The sequence below is a fragment of the Mauremys reevesii genome, linkage group 16 (assembly GCF_016161935.1).
Source record: "Mauremys reevesii isolate NIE-2019 linkage group 16, ASM1616193v1, whole genome shotgun sequence".
Taxonomy (NCBI): Eukaryota; Metazoa; Chordata; order Testudines; family Geoemydidae; genus Mauremys; species Mauremys reevesii.
Genome location: NC_052638.1, coordinates 44,083,818 through 44,100,300, shown reverse-complemented (window position 1 = coordinate 44,100,300; position 16,483 = coordinate 44,083,818). Strand labels below are relative to the sequence as shown.

General features: G+C 44.7%; 1 protein-coding gene across 4 annotated transcripts in view; it reads right to left on the bottom strand.

The window, feature by feature from the left end:
- PHLPP2 (PH domain and leucine rich repeat protein phosphatase 2) overlaps nucleotides 1–16,483 on the bottom strand; it is a 118,463-nt gene that overhangs the window by 25,552 nt on the left and 76,428 nt on the right. For all 4 annotated transcript variants that reach the window (XM_039502691.1, XM_039502693.1, XM_039502694.1 and 1 more), the window contains exons 10-11: nucleotides 14,063–14,123; nucleotides 8,295–8,390 (exon numbers count right to left, since the gene is read on the bottom strand). In XM_039502691.1, the coding sequence (XP_039358625.1) occupies nucleotides 8,295–8,390; nucleotides 14,063–14,123 (157 nt within the window). The remainder of the gene's footprint in view (nucleotides 1–8,294; nucleotides 8,391–14,062; nucleotides 14,124–16,483) is intronic.

The following is a 16,483-nucleotide window of genomic DNA, read 5'->3' as shown; positions in this document are numbered from 1 at the left end:
CAAAGAGTGAGAGGCATGTGTGATCGGGCAAGCTCCTACCTTTGTGTACACACACGTATCTGAGTGCCCCTGCAATTCTATCCAAGCTACTGTACACGTATCTGGAGATCGCTGATTTGTGCTGTAGGCATGTGTATATAGATACACTGTTGAGCATACTTCACAGTATAGGATGAAGGAGGAATGGAACAGCAAAGGATGGACTAGAATTTAGTGACTTCCTCCTCCTGACAGAAGGGACTATTCTCAATGCTGACTAAGGGATTCTGGGCTCAAACTGTGCTGGATCAACAACCCAGTGTGGTTTTGAGGCTGCCATCACATGCTCCAGAACCTCAGCTTTTCTTTAAAAAACAACCCAAGTCTCTATCCCTAATGACTGCAAAGATAATTTCAGAAAGTTGAGCTGAGTGTAACCACTACAGTGATGTCTACCTGAGTCTGCAGACAGCCCAAAATAACAAACAGGTGTAAACTGCCCCATTAATTTCAGTGAGAAAATTCAGTTAACAGCGCTGACGCTGGCATCTCTTTCATGACAACATGTAGGAAAGGAAGAGATCATCACACTGTGGAGCTCTGAAAGCCACTGCAGGTGACAGCTTATTTGGGAACCACCAGTGAATGGTGCTGAGGAGTTCCAGCATAATTTTTTCCCTGCTCCAAGGATGAAGGTGTAACATCCAATTCTCCTCATACAGCACCTGCTCTGGGGTGGGGCACCTTCTCCTCTGGCTTCCAGGAGGAGCCAGCAGCAGTCATTAGTGGCCTATTCCTGCTTTCATCTACTCAGAAGAGCCTGGAGGCCCTTGCCCTTGTACTGCAGATGGTGGCCCTCTTCCCCGAGCAGTGACAGGAGTGCAGGACCCTCAGGGTTTCAGGAGCCTGGTCTGCTCTAGCACTTATTCCCTGGCTCTAGAGCAGGGGTGGGCAAACTTTTTGGCCCAAGGGCCACACAGGAGTTGCAAAATTGTATGGAGGGCCAGGTAGGGAAGGCTGTGCCTCCCCAAACAGCCTCACCCCACCCCCATCCGACCCCTCCCACTTCCTGCCCCCTGACTGCCCCCTCAGAACCCCGACCCATCCAACCCCCGCTCCTTGTCCCCTAACTGCCCCCTCCTGGGACCCCGCCCCTAACCACCCCTGGAACCCCACCCCTATCCAACCCCTGTTCCCCATCCCCTGACCCCGATCTACACCCCCTCCCTATGACAGCCCCCCCCCCGGACTGCCACGCCTATCCAACCCCCCCCATCCCCGACCTCCCCCTCCAACTGCCCCCTGCTCCCTGTCCCCTGACTGCCCCCTGGGATCCCCCGCCCCTTATCCAACCCCCTGGCCCTGGCCCCCTTACCATGCCGCTCAGGGCAGCATGTCTGGCAGCCGTGCCGCCCGGCCGGAGCCAGACACGCTGCCACACTGCTCAGCAGGAGCACGCAGCGGCGCAGCTGCGGAGGACGGCGACAGTGGGGGAAGGGCTGGGGGCTAGCCTCCCTGGCTGGGAGCTCAATGGCCAGGCAGGACAGTCCCACGGGTCACACCTCTGCTCTAGAGGTTGCTGGTCCGCTCTCTGCATCACTTACAGCCAGGGCAGTTCTCCACCTCAGAACTATTGTTTCAAGCCCTCTGCATACCGAGACACACGTTACTGCATCAGTTAACCTTGAAAATATGACCCAAGTATTTCATTGCCACTATGAGGAGCAGTAGAATCATAGAAACGTAGGGATGGAAGGCACCTCAAGAAGTCATTAAGTCCAGCCTCCTGTGCTGTGTCAGAAACAAGTAAACCCAGATCATCTTTGATATGTGTTTCTCCAACTTGTTTTTAAAAACTTACAATGGGGATTCCAAAACCTCCCTTGGAAGCCTGTTCCAGAGCTTAACTACATTTTAGTTAGAAGTTTTTCCTAATCTCTAACCTAAATTTCCCGTGCTGCAGATTAAGCCATTACTCTTGTCCTTTCTCCAGTGGACATGGAGAATAATTGATCACAGTCCTCTTTATAACAGCCCTTAAAATATTTGAAGACTATTGTCAGGTCCCCACTAAGTCTTCTTTTCTTACATTAACCTGCCCAGTTTTTTTTAAGCTTTCCCCATAGGTCAGGTTTTCTAAACCATTTATCATTTCTGATTCTCTCCACTGGACTCTCTCCAATTTGTCCACATCTTTCCTAAAGTGTGGTGCCCATGGCTGAACACAGTACTACAGCTGAGGCCTTACCAGTGACAAGTAAAGCTGGACAATTACCTCCTGTGTCTTACATACCACACATCCCAAAATGATGTTAGCCCTTTGCAACTGCATCACATTATTGACTCATATTCAATCTGTGATCCACTATATATCCCAAGATCCTTTCCAGAAGAACTACTCCCACTTTGTAGTTGTGCATTTGATTTCCCTTCCTAAGTACTTTGCGCTTGTCTTTACTGAATATCATCTTGTTGAATTCATACCAAATTATCCTATTTGTCATGACTGCTTAGAATTCCAATCCTGCCCTCCCACGTGCTTGCAACCTGTCCCAGCTTGGTGTCATCTGCAAATTTTATAAGCATAATCTCCAGTCCATCATCCAAGTCATTAATGCAAATATTGAAAAGTACCAGACCCAGGACAGACTCCTGCAGGACCCCACTAGATACACCCTTCCAATTTAATAGTGAACCATTGATAACTACTCCGCAAGTACAGTTTTTCAAGCAGTTGTACACCAACCTTATAGTAATTTCATCTAGTTAACTTATAAGATTGTCATGTGGCACTGTGTCAAAAGACTTACTAAAATCAAGATATATCATATCTACTTCTTCATGCTTCCCCCTCCCATCCACTTAAGAAGTAACCGTGTCACAGAAGGAAATACAGTTGGTTTGGCATGATTTGTTCTTGAGAAAACCATGCTGACTATTTCTTATAACCTCATTATCTTCCAGATACTTAGAAACTGATTGTTTAATAATTTGTTCCAGTATGTTCCCAGGTATTAAAGTTAGGCTGACTGGTCTATAATTTCCCAGGTCCTCTTTGTTCCTCTTTTTAAAGATAGGTTCTATGTTAGCCCTTCTCCAGTCTTCTGGGACCTCATTCATCCTTCGGGAGTTCTTAAAGATAACTGCTAATGATACTGAGCATGCTTCAGCCAGTTCCTTAAGTACCTTGGGTTGAATTAAGTATAATTGGAATTGAAATTAAAGTTGAGATACTATCATCATCACATAGCTCTGGGCACATTGGACCTTGCCATGCATTTACTATGCCTATAAGCTCTGCCCAAAAACATACACAGACTTGGAGGACAGAAAATACCATTATGATCAACTGCTCTGACCTTCTGCATAGTACAGGCCATAGATTGTCATCCCAAAATTCTAGCCCTGTAACTTCTGTTTGAGCTAAGGTGCATCTTTTAGAAAGACATCCAATGTTGATTTAAAGACTTCAAGTGATGGAAAATCCATCATATCCCTTTGTTAGTTGTTTCTGTTAATTTCTCTCTGTTAAAAATTTGCACACTATTTCTATTCTGAATTTGCCTAGCCTCAGTTTCCAGCCACTGGATCTTGTTATAACTTTTTCTGCCAAACTAAAGGGCTGTTGACTATCAGAAATATTTTGCCCCTGTAGGAAAATACATATAGCGATCAAGTCACCTCTTAACCTAATCTTCAATAAGCTACATAGATTGAGGTAGTGTTGTAGGCATGTTGGTCCCAGAATATTAGAGAGACAAGGTGGGTGAGGTAATATCTTTGATTGGACCAACTTCTGTTATCTCACCCTCCCTGTCTCTCTAAATAGATTGAGCTTTTCTTTAGTCTCTGGCTAGGTGTCATATTTTCCAGACCTCAAATCATTCTTGTAACTCTTTTCTGAAGCCTTTTCAATTTGTCAATCTACTTTTTAAAGTGTGGACTCCAGAACTGGATACAGTATCCAGTAATGGTCCCCCCACTGCTTCCTGCCAAGGATTTAATTCACTCTTAGTTATTGGATTGCACCAGAAGCTCACATTCGACTCGTTATCATGTCCCAGTAATTCCTTTCCAGAATCTCTGTTCTTCCAGATACAGTCCTCCATCATATAAATGTGACCAACAGCCCTTGTTATGAAGTGCAGGACTATGCCAATGGCTGTGTTAAAATACATTCTTCAAATGAGCCCTTCAAACCAAGCAATCCAGGCTGGCACATACAATTAACCTGTCCCTATCATTATTTACCACTCTACCACTTTTAATGTCATCTGCAAACTTTACCACCAATGATTTTATATTTTCTTCCAGATCACTGATAACGTTTTTTGAACATCACTGGGCTGAGAATAGATACCTGAGGGATGTCACTAGACACACCTCCACTGGATGATGATTCCCCATTTATAATTACTTTTTCTCTGTATCTGTTGACCAGTTTTTAATACATATAATATGATTTTGTATAGTGGTTTTTTTTTTAATCAGAATGTCATGGTTCAAATGCCTTACAATAAGTATATTATGTCAACACAATTACCTTTGTCTGTCAAATTTATAATCTGATAAAAAATGGTATCAAGTTTGTTTGACAAGAACTATTTTTCATAAGACCATGTTGACTGGCACTAATTAGGATACCATAATTTAATTCTTAACTGACTGTATCTCATATCAGCCTTTTCATGATTTTGCCCAGGTTCATCATCAGGTTAACCAGCCAATCAAAAATTTTCGGAGTTATCTTCTTTACTCTTTTTAAATATTGACACAACATTAGCTTTTGCTTCCTCTGTGTTTCCAGATTTGTTAAAAATCAAGCCAAATTGTTCAGAGCGCTCCTAGGACAATTCTTTTAATATTCATGGGTTCAATACATCTGGCCCTGCAGATTTAAAAATGTTTAACTTTAACAGCTGGTGGTTAACATCCTCCCCAGATACTGATAAAACAGAATCTATTTCATCATCACTTTGAGATATGAGAACACATCATCCTGCTTCTTTTCAAATACAGAACGCCTATATTTATTGAATACCTCTGCTTTTTCTGCATCATAGCTGATAGTTTACAATTCTGCCTAGTATTAGACCTCTATCACTGGTAGGATTTAATTTGTTCCTGACATATTTAAAGAATGCCTTCTTACTGGCCAAAGATTTTTTTTCACTGATACCTTTAGCTTCTCTTATCAATTGTCTGTATTTCCTAACTGCTGATTTGTCCTCATTGCTATCAGCCTCTCTGCTTTTCCATTTGTTTAAATTTCCTCTTTCACCTCCCCTCTTAGCCAGGATGTATTGTTATTGGGTTTTTTTTTTTAACTGAAGTAGCCTTCTTTTGTGACTGAAGAATGTGGGGCTTGGGCATCTAACAAACCATTCTTAAATAATTCCAAATTATCATTTGTATTTTCATGTTTAAATATTTCCTCTCACTTAATTTTGCTTGTGACTGATTTTGAACTCCAATGAGATAGTGGCAAGCCTGAGGAACCAAGAACAGCATGTGTGATCATACTTCATAGAATCATAGACTATCAGGGTTGGAAGGGACCTCAGGAGGTATCTAGTCCAACCCCCTGCTCAAAGCAGGACCAATCCCCAATTAAATCATCCCAGCCAGGGCTTTGTCAAGCCTGACCTTAAAAACCTCTAGGAAAGAGATTCCACCACCTCCCTGGGTAACCTGTTCCAGTGCTTCACCACCCTCCTAGTGAAAAAGTTTTTCCTAATATCCAACCTAAACCTCCCCCACTGCAACTTGAGACCATTGCTCCTTGTTCTGTCATCTCCTACCACTGAGAACAGACTAGATCCATCCTCTTTGGAACCCCCTTTCAGGTAGTTGAAAGCAGCTATCAAATCCCCCCTCATGCTTCTCTTCTGTAGACTAAACAATCCCAGTTCCCTCAACCTCTCCTTGTAAGTTAGGGTTAGGGCTGGACTCTTTCCAATTTTTGCACATCCTTCTTGTAGTGTGGGGCCCAAAACTGGACACAGTACAGTAACTCCTCACTGAACGTTGTAGTTATGTTCCTGAAAAATGCAACTTTAAGTGAAACGATGTTAAGCAAATCCAATTAATGTATTATGTAATGTATTAATTAATGTAAACGACGGGGTTAGGTTCCAGGGAAATTTTTCTCTCACACACACACACAAAGTTTTAAACAAACAATTTAATACTGGTACACAGTGATGATGATTGTGAAGCTTGGTTGAGGTGGAGGAGTCAGAGGGTGGGATATTTCCAGGGAATGCCTTAACTCAGTGGTCCCCAACCTTTTTGTAGCCAGTAGCACATTCATGTTTTCAGAAGAGTGTGGCGGGCGCCAACAATTTTTCAAGGCTTATTTTGTATTTGTACATTAAATAATATGAAAAACATCATATTTAATATTACATAATATATGAATCCAGAGAGAGAGAGAAGCCGGAGAGAAGCCGCGAGGATAGAGAACACTGGCGCCCGCAGCCCCAGAGTAATCTGTCCCCAGGAGGTGCAGGGCCCCGGCTTCTCTCCCCTGCTGGGCACTAGGCGGGCCCTGCGCCTACCAGGGACAGAGAACACTGGCGCCTGCAGCCCCGGAGTTCTCTGTCCCCAGCTGGTGCGGAGCCGCGGCTTCTCTCCCCTGCTGGGCACTAGGCGGGCTCCGCACCTGCTGGGAACAGAGAACACCGCGCCTGCAGCCCTGGAGTTCTCTGTCCGCGGCAGGCGCGGGGCCGCGGCTTCTTTCCCCTGCTGGGCACTAGGCGGGCGCACATAAATGCCCCGGTGACGGGCACCATGTCGGGGACCACTGCCTTAACTGCTAAATGATGAACTAGCAATTGGCTGAGCCCTCAAGGGTTAACTCTCACATTCTACTGTACAAGGCAGCAGGAAAGGAGGGAGGGCAGACAGAGACTGTGTGTGTGTGTGTGTGTGTGTGTGTGTGTGCGCGCATTTCCCCTTTAAGTATGAAGAGTGGGGTCAGAAGTACACTGCCTTGTTGATTAGATCAGCAAGCTGAGACCAGACTGCAGCTGCAGCGAAGCTCCCTCTGTCATGTGTCCCCCCTGCTCTATGGAAGATGGGGTAAGCGGGGCACAGGAGCAGGGGGGAGGGGGACACCCTGACATTAGCCCTCGTCTTCCTCCCCCCTGCCCCCACAGCAAGCAGGAGTCTTGGGGAGCAGCTCCAAGGCAGAGGGCAGGAGCAGCACATGGCAGTGGGGGGAGGGACAGCTGAACTGCTGGCAATTGATAGCCTGCTGGGCAACTGCTGCACAGGGAACTTAGGGGAGTGGGGAGCTGATAGGGGGCTGCTGATCCACCCTGGTTCCAACCACCCACCAGCTAGCTCCAACAGCTGCTCTTCCTGCAAGCAATGGACAAAGCAGATGGCTGCCAAACGACATTAGAAGGGAGCATTGCACAACTTTAAACGAGCATGTTCCCTAATTGATCAGCAACGTAACAATGAAACAACGTTAACCGGGATGACTTTAAAAGTGAGGAGTTACGGTACTCCAGATGAGGCCTCACCAATGTCGAATAGAGGGGAATGATCACGTCCCTCCATCTGCTGGCAATGCCCCTATTTATAAAGCCCAAAATGCCGTTAGTCTTCTTGGCAACAAGGGCACACTGCTGACTCATATCCAGCTTCTTGTCCATGGTAACCCCTAGGTCCTTTTCTGCAGAACTGCTTCCTAGCCATTCGGTCCCTTAATTAGTTGAAGGGAAAAAAAGGATTAAGAGTAATTTATAGAAAACAGGCAACAGTCTAAAACAACCTACACTTGGAGAAGTTCCTGATATTACAGGGCTTTTGTAAGTTATCTGATAAAGGTACAACAAGATCCAACAGCTGGAAGTTGAAATCAGCAAAATTCAAACTCCAAAGAAGGCTCACATTTTATTGTTGAGGATAATCAGCAGTTGGAATCTACTCACGGGATGTGGTAGATTCTCCGGCACTTGAAGCCTTAAAATCAAGCTTGGATTATCTTTCTACAATATACTCGCTAGTTCGACCACAATTTGTTGGGGTAGATGCAGGAATCGCTGGATGAAATTCTCTGCCCTGTGTTATTCAGGAGGTCAAATTAGATGGTTATAACAATCCCTTCTGACCTTAAAAATCTACGAATGTTTTGAACATATACACAGTCCAGACAGCGTGGCACCACATATTGGCACCACAGGCAAGTGAAACATTGCTGGGGTGGAGGAGAGGTGTATAGAAGAGTACTATCACTCTTTTTCCCCAATACACACATCCTAGAGGGAGTCCCAGCTTTGGCCAAGAAGGGGGTTTGCTATTACCTTGATGGAAGCTCTGTGAGGAGATTGTAGCTCATATCCAAAACCTCAAGTTTCTTTGCTTCACAGGCCCAGTCAGGGATACACAGCAGCTGGTTACTAAGAAAAGGAAATGGAAAGCATAAGAGAAGGAGGGACAGCAAGATACCAGAATTCTACTGAACCTATAACCCATCACGTGGAGATTTTGCTGGGACACTCTAGTGATTCCCAAATATAAAATAGCACAAGAGACAAACCCAAAGAAAAAGAAACAACAGTGTAGCATCAGTCACACACACCAGTTCTCATTCAAACTCATTTAAAACAAAACCAGTGAGTGTAGGGCTGGTAAAGAGTGCTGATTCATGGCATGATGTTTTATCCATAGCTGTGGCAGGAGCAGGGCAAGCTTCCCTATACTGGCATGTTGATGCACTTCACCCCAGAGCTAGAGTGAGAGGAGAGGCCAGATTCCATGGCCCATTCAGTCTTTGGTCTCTCTGCTGAGACCTGAGAACAAGGGGCAAATTAGCACTGAACAAGAAGGTAGCCTGCCCACTGGGGCCTGGGCTAAGATATCTCCCTTCCCCAGGTTTTTACATCATGGTCCAATAAACAGCCATTCGTAACAGCTTTCAACTCCTACTCACTGAATTTTGAACTAGTGACCAAGAGCTGAAAGGCAGACAGTCACCTAGTCACACCAAGCTGGTTTAAAGGGGCTTCTAGTCTGGGAAATGTTCATTTTCCTTTCATGCTTGTCTGTTCTGTTACGAGGAGATGCTTCACTCTCTTCACTGCTCTCTTCTCTTTCAAAAGAACAACTGTGCTTTGCCTCTGCCCACAAGATATGAGAAAGGGGCTGAAGAGAGAGTTGTCCCATAGAAGAGAATTCAGCCGAGGAACTGCAACTTGCACTCTCTCTCAGAGCACCAACACAGGAAAGCCTCTGTGTTTCAGGAAGCATCCTCAGAAGAATCTTTTGCTCTCACTCCTCTTATCGAGAGGCCTAATCAATCCTAAACTCAGACTGGCATCAGGTTCTACTTTATGTTCATGAAAATCCAGGCAGACTATTTCTATCAAGGAGCTATAGCCATGAACCATAGGTCTCAATCTCACCAATTTAGCCTTTCCAAATCTATTTTCTATTTTTCTCAGCTGCCTCTATACTAAGGGAAAGTATAAATCAACAAAATGAGAGAATGTTGTTCTGATAGCATGGGGTGAGCGGAGGTGTCACTTGAGAACTCTGCAGCCTAGATGTGAAACAATTAGAACTGGGCAAAGTCTATGGAGCTAAACTTGCCATAAACCCTAAGAAATTGAGGCAACGATTAGATTAGACCTCTCAGTAACCAATTCCCCCCTCTCCTGAGACAATTTGGCTGAGAGGGGAAACACAGGGTTATCTGACTACTTGAAATTTTACAAATAAACGTTCAGCCCTAACCACACCCAGACCTCATATAGCAACTGACATACTCAAAGCACTTTTCAAACAAAGTATTTACCCACTCCCTGGGAAGGGGAACACTTAATATGAAGTACAAAGAGGTTAGTTACATGTACAATACTGATGTTCTTAAAGGTGTGTAGCCTGTCTTCATATGCCACAGTTGGTGTTTGCACGCCCAGTGCTCATGCATTAGAAAACTTTCTAGTTAGCAGTGTCAGTTGGGGTGGCGTATGTGCTCTTCATATCCTTGTGCATTCTGGTGAGAGTATAAAGGGCGGAGTCACCCAACTACATCCAGTTCCTTTGCCATCTTTAGTGGTTTGTGAAGACTCTGAAGCAGCAAGGATGGCAGGTGGGTGATGAAATACATATACAGACTACACATCTCAAAGAACCTCAATTACTTTACAGGTAAGTAGCCTCTTTTCTTCTTTGAGTGGTAGCCTGTATACATATTCCGCAGCTGATGACTCTCAAGCGGTAGTTCTCACTGGAGTCAGAAATGAGGAGCCTATGCAAAGAGAGACTACAGCAGAGTCCCCCTCTAAGTGGATGAGATTCTCCAATTGGACCCACCAGCACCATATTTCCAGGCTATGTGGGAATAACTATACCAGCTGAAACAGGTCTCTTGCTGAGAGTTCATTTGACTGCCATATCAGTCATCCATCCACCAAGTGATCAATCAGTATTTGCACACTCAATGGCAAATGGATGCCTGAGGGGCATCTCTAGACTGTCTATCATTTAGGGATCCACTCCCTATGTGGGATCTTTACTTGGCTCACTCAAAAGTCATGGATGCTCCCTTTAAGCCTATGGTCATGTATCCCCTGTGAGGAATGGCACATTATAGCCATTGTTGCCATGGCCCTGAGGACCATATCCACAGCGTCCAATGCTGCCTGTAGAGCTGTCTTGGCAACCAATTGCCCGTCAGGATGGCTTAGAACTCACTTCTGAATTCCTGCACCAGTTGTCAAAAAAACATTCCACGGAACACCAGCCAAGGTAGTCATATTTTGCTATGATTGCTTGATAGTTCAATATCCTTATTTGGTGGCTCAAGGTTGAGTACAATTTCCTACCAAGAAAGTCTAGGCTCCTTATGCTTGCAGCCAAATTCTGGTAGCTGTGGCACATTCTCTCATTTGAAACAGTCACTACTAGTGATCCCTGTACCAGGTATGAATAGGTCAGCACCTGATACTATCTATCAGCCTACTTTGAGGTTGGCGCTAATGATGCTGGTGTCTGCCACAGGGTCTTTGCAGGATCTAGTAGGTCCTTGTTTATCATGATTGCTACGCAACATGGTACCGATATATGTAATATATTGAGCAGCCTGTGCAGTGGGCCATGTACTTGTTTGGTGGGAATCTCTATAGTTGCTGGTATATGCCTCATCAAGTCCTGGATGATTTATGGTCTTCTGGAGTGACCATCACTTGGTGTGGTATAAGCGTCTCGTCCAGTGACTGAGCTCAGTGGTTTGAGCATTGGCCTGCTAAATCCAGGGTTGTGAGTTCAATCCTTGAGGGGGGCCACTTAGGGAACTGGGGTAAAAATCTGTCTGGGGATTGGCCCTGCTTTGAGCAGGGCATTGGAGTAGATGACCTCCTGAGGTCCCTTCCAACCCTGATATTCTATGATTCTAAGACAAATTAGCTGGTATCAGCTACTCCGGGTTTTGTGGTTGTAGCATGGGAGAAGGCTGCTGCTGTTGTGGTTCTGAACTCTGGGTGGGGTTAGTACTGTACTCAGGCTTAGTACTGTACTCATGCCTGGGTCAGACCTATGGTCCACCTAGCCCAGTATCCTGTCTTCTGACAGTGGCTGGTGCCAGATGCTTTGGAGGGAAATGAACAGAACAGGGCAATTATTGAATGATCCATCCTGTCATCCACTCCCAGATTTTGGCAGTTGGAGGTTAGGAACACCCTGAGCATGAGTGCCATAATGGACCTATCCTCCAGGAACTTATCTAATTTTTTTTAGAACCCAGTTATACTTGAGGCTTTCACAACATCCCCTGGCAATGAATTCCACAGGTTGATTATGCGGTGTGTGAAGAAGTACTTCCTTATGTTTGTTTTAAACCTGCTGCCTATTAATTGCATTGGCTGACCCTGGTTCTTGTGCTATGTGAATGAGGATGAGAAGTAGTTTTCTTCTGTGAAAGTGTGTGCCCTCCCACTTGGTGCTGAAGGTACTGATCTAGCTGGCCCTGAGGATCATGGAGGCAACAGTGCTGACATTGTTGGTTCCAGGAACTGGGACAGCATCGGTGGGGAGGGCCATATCAAAAGTCCAGGTAAATCCCTAGAGGTGCTTCCTAGAAGATGAGGAGGATTTTAAGGGTACCTTGGGAGGTTTTGAAGAGGCCACCAGCACTGAGTTTGATGACCTCCAGTCCCCTGAGAGTCTCAATGTCTGGAAGCCAGGATCAGAGTCTCAACGCAGAGATTGCTCCATCAGGAAGGCCCTTAGGTGGGAATCCTTCAACTGCGGGGTCGCTTTGAGAAGGGCATAAAGATTCTGCAATGGTCTGAAACGTGTTCCTTGCTGAAGTGGAACAGACCCCTTGCATGATCGTTGTTTAGGAGATAATGGCCTTATATGAGGGGCAGCTCTTAAAGTCTGAGGACTTGTGGTCTCCCAGGCAGGCAATCAGTACCAAACTTTCAGTAAAGGAGAAGTCTTTTCTTCGCTGAAGAACCCAAGTTTGGAAAAAGTAAAAACCTAACACTATTACTAACTGCCAACTATAAGAACTATGCACAATGAGAAACAGGTACGTTTGCTCCAAAAGTGAGCTGCTCTGACCCATGCCACAAGCAGTAAGAAGGAACTGGGTGTGGTTGGATAGCCCCATCTTTTATATTCTTCTTGGAACAAATGGGGATGTGAAGGAAGCATGTATCACCCTAATGGATGCTGCTGAATAGGAAGTTGAGACATGTGCATACTGGACAAGCAAATACCAACTGTTGAATATGTATACAGACTATCACTCAAAGAAGAACTATATCCCTCTCATTTCCTCTAGGAGGCAGGCAGAGGAACATTTGGACATTATGGAAGTTGCTTCATGAACTTAGAGAAATCATCTGATGAACTGAAAGCTCCCAACACCATCAAGAAATGGGACTAAGGGCTTGTCTACATAGGAAAGGTATATAGGTAAAAGCTACAGTATGAATTAAATTGATACAGTTCACAGACTCATAGACTTTAAGGTCAGAAGGGACCATTATGATCATCTAGTCTGACCTCCTGCACAACGCAGACCACAGAATCCCACCCATCCACTTCAATAACAAACCCCTAACCTATGTCTGAGTTATTGAAGTCCTCAAATTGTGGTTTGAAGACCTCAAGCTGCAGAGAATCCTCCAGCAAGTGACCCGTGCCCCATGCTGCAGAGGAAGGCAAAAAACCTCCAGGACCTCTGCCAATCTGCCCTGGAGGAAAATTCCTTCCTGACCCCAAATATGGCGATCAATTAAATCCTGAGCATGTGGGCAAGACTCACCAGCCAGCACCCAGGAAAGAATTCTCTGAAGTTATACCGGTATAACTCTTCATGTGGACACACTTACTCCAGTACCAGAATGCCTTTTTGCAGTATAGTTAATATTGCTTTGGAAGAGGTTTAAAGTAAACAGAAAAACCCCACTCTCGTTCTGGAAGAGAAATCCCCGATAGGCAGTTATAGTAGTTTACATACTGGTTTAATTACACCAGCATACTAACAAAACTCTCCCATACAGACAAGCCAAATCCAATCACTGCTGTGTTTAACTCCAGAAGCATATTTACCTCCTACATGAACAGAGCTTCTGAGGAATGAAAACTCAGGCATTGGCATTTATGTTAATCCCTTGAACTGTGGTAGAATTCCCATGGAAGCCAACATGCACATGGGGGAAGGGCATGCTATAGGGCTGAGCTCTAAGGAACAAAGATTTATCTTCCAAAGGCAAGTTTTGGGGATGGAAAAGGCCTGAAATAACAAAGTGGCATTTAAAATGAACGGGACAGAAAAATCCAACTGAGCATCCTTTCAGGGACAGAAGAGCAGAAGTCTTTGAAGAGACGGATCCCGTGCAACAGTGGAAGTCACTATACAAAGACCTTTGATAGATCCATGCAAAACATAGATTTGATAATGATCAAGTTTCTCCTTGTAATTTCCCAAGAAGCCTAGAGAGAGTGCCTGTGTCACTCAATACACGCAGCCCAGGACTTGGATTCCAGAGAATCTGCAGGAAATGCTCCAGGCCCCCCCAGGATTTCACTTTGTATCCTTTTGTGTGTCGTCACTTACCGGGAGATTTCTAGGCAGGTCAGCAGACTAGGGACAGGATAAACATTTACAGTCATCAGACCTGATCAAATAAAGCAAACAGTAATGAGTCCAGACTGCTAGAAGGGGAACAGCAGAGACACAAACACGGTTTCCCAGAAATATACTAGGGTAGATATCAAGTGCCAACCCTTCAGGATGACCAGATAAGGCTGGAAAATCTCTAGTGCCCAGACAGACATTTGTTGCATCTGCAGACAGGAAAAGCCCATGGTATGAAGAGCCAGGCTGCAGTTCTTCTCTCCTCAGGTATCAGAACTACATATTTCTCTAAAAGGGTATTCCAAGAGATTATTATTTCTACTGCGGTGGTTATAGGATTCTTTTCTCTAGTATGATGCAGCGCAGCACACAGGGCAGCAAGAGAACCGTTCTCACTCTTTCAGGAACAGCAGCAAAATGAGAATGACTTGAGGGCATGTACCATTTAATCAAAGCACCAGAGACGGGATTGCTCTGGAAGGCTAGTGAACATGGCAAATCAAAAATGATCATTCTTGCTACAACCCAACATCAGTACTTTAAAAAACAATGCCACAGACTAAAGCGAGAATCTGCACAGACATCCTTCCATGTGTAACTCTTATTATAAGATGCTACAGAAATTCACTTCCATTTCTTCTTCTCCCTGTGAAAAGCATGATGAACTAGAGAGAAGTGTCAGTGAGTTCTACCAGTCAGGAAAGTTCACTTTGCTGCAGGAGGCTGTACTCAGTGGAAGGCTCATCAACCTAGACAAGTGAGGAACAGCCTAACTAAAAAATTGAAAAGCTAATTCCCAAAAGCTACATTTTTTGTATATAGAGAGAGAGATGCTTAAGGATGGTTAAGCACGTTCATAGATAGTAACAAAAGTCCACAAGAAGCTCTTATAATTTGATTTAAATTTGTCACATTATTCTCTCCATCTCAGTACTGAAACACAATGCTAGAAAATGTAATGCTGCAGGTGAGGTTCAAATCATGGTGCAGGTATTGGTGCCGCAGGAAGCTGCCTTGTTACAATGGCAACGTATCATGCACAGGAGTCACTTTATGAGGGTGTTGCAGTGGTAACCACGGCTTGGTGAGGCCACGGCAGGATTGCAGCAATTAAGGTCACTTCTGACAGTGGGGCTGCAGGTGGATCCCCCCCAGCACTGACACCGTAGGGCTCTGTCAATCTGTTTCTTCACTTTACCAGGTGGGTACCCAGAAGTCACCTACTCCAGGACAGGCCCAACAAAGAAAGTAACAGAACACCACTAGCCATCACCTGCAGCCCCCAACTAAAACCTCTCCAGCGCATCATCAAGAATCTACAACCTATCCTGAAGGACGATCCCTCACTCTCACAGACTCTGGGGGACAGGCCAATCCTTACTTACAGGCAGCTCCCCAACCTGAAGCAAATACTCACCAGCAACTACATACCACACAACAAAAACACCAAACCCTGCTACAAACCCTGGTGCCAACTCTGTCCACATAGCTATTCAAGGGACACTATCATAGGACCTAACTACATCAACCACACCATCAGGGGCTCGTTCACCAGCACATCTACTAATGTGATATATGCCATCATGTGCCAGCAATGCCCCTCTGCCATGTACATTGGCCAAACCGGACAGTCTCTACGCAAAAGAATAAATGGACACAAATCTGACAGCAGGAATCATAATATTCAAAAAACAGTGGGAGAACACTTCAATCTCCCTAGTCACTCAACAACAGACCTAAAAGTGGCAATTCTTCAACAAAAAAAACTTCAGAAAAACATTCCAGCGTGAAACTGCAGAACTAGAATTAATTTGCAAACTGGATACCATCAGATTAGGCCTGAATAAAGACTGGGAGTGGTTGGGTCATTACAAAACCTAAACCTAATTTCCCCAATACTAATTTCCCCCTACTGTTACTCACACCTTCTTATAACTGTCTGAAATGGGCCATTCTCATTACCACTTCAAAAAGTTATTTCCTCCTCCCTTGGTATCCTGCTGTTAATTGATTTGTCTAGTTAGATTGACCTCACACTTGGTAAGGCAACTCACATCTTTTCATGTATTTATACCTACTCCTGTATTTTCCACTCCATGCATCTGATGAAGTGGGTTCTAGCCCACAAAAGCTTATGCCCAGATAAATTTGTTAGTCTCTAAGGTGCCACAAGGACTCCTTGTTGTTGTTGTTACTGAAACATGACATCCCTGGCAGCAAGAAATAATGGATAGACAGGTGTCCAGTAGGGATTACAGATATCATTAAGATCCTAAAAACTGCACCTACTGTTTTATAACTTTAAAAACCGAAAGTTGGGCATGTGCCCATGAAGCCACATGTTCCCATGACTGTTAACCCTTAGCCTCCTTCTCCTTCTGTTTGTTACACATACTTGGT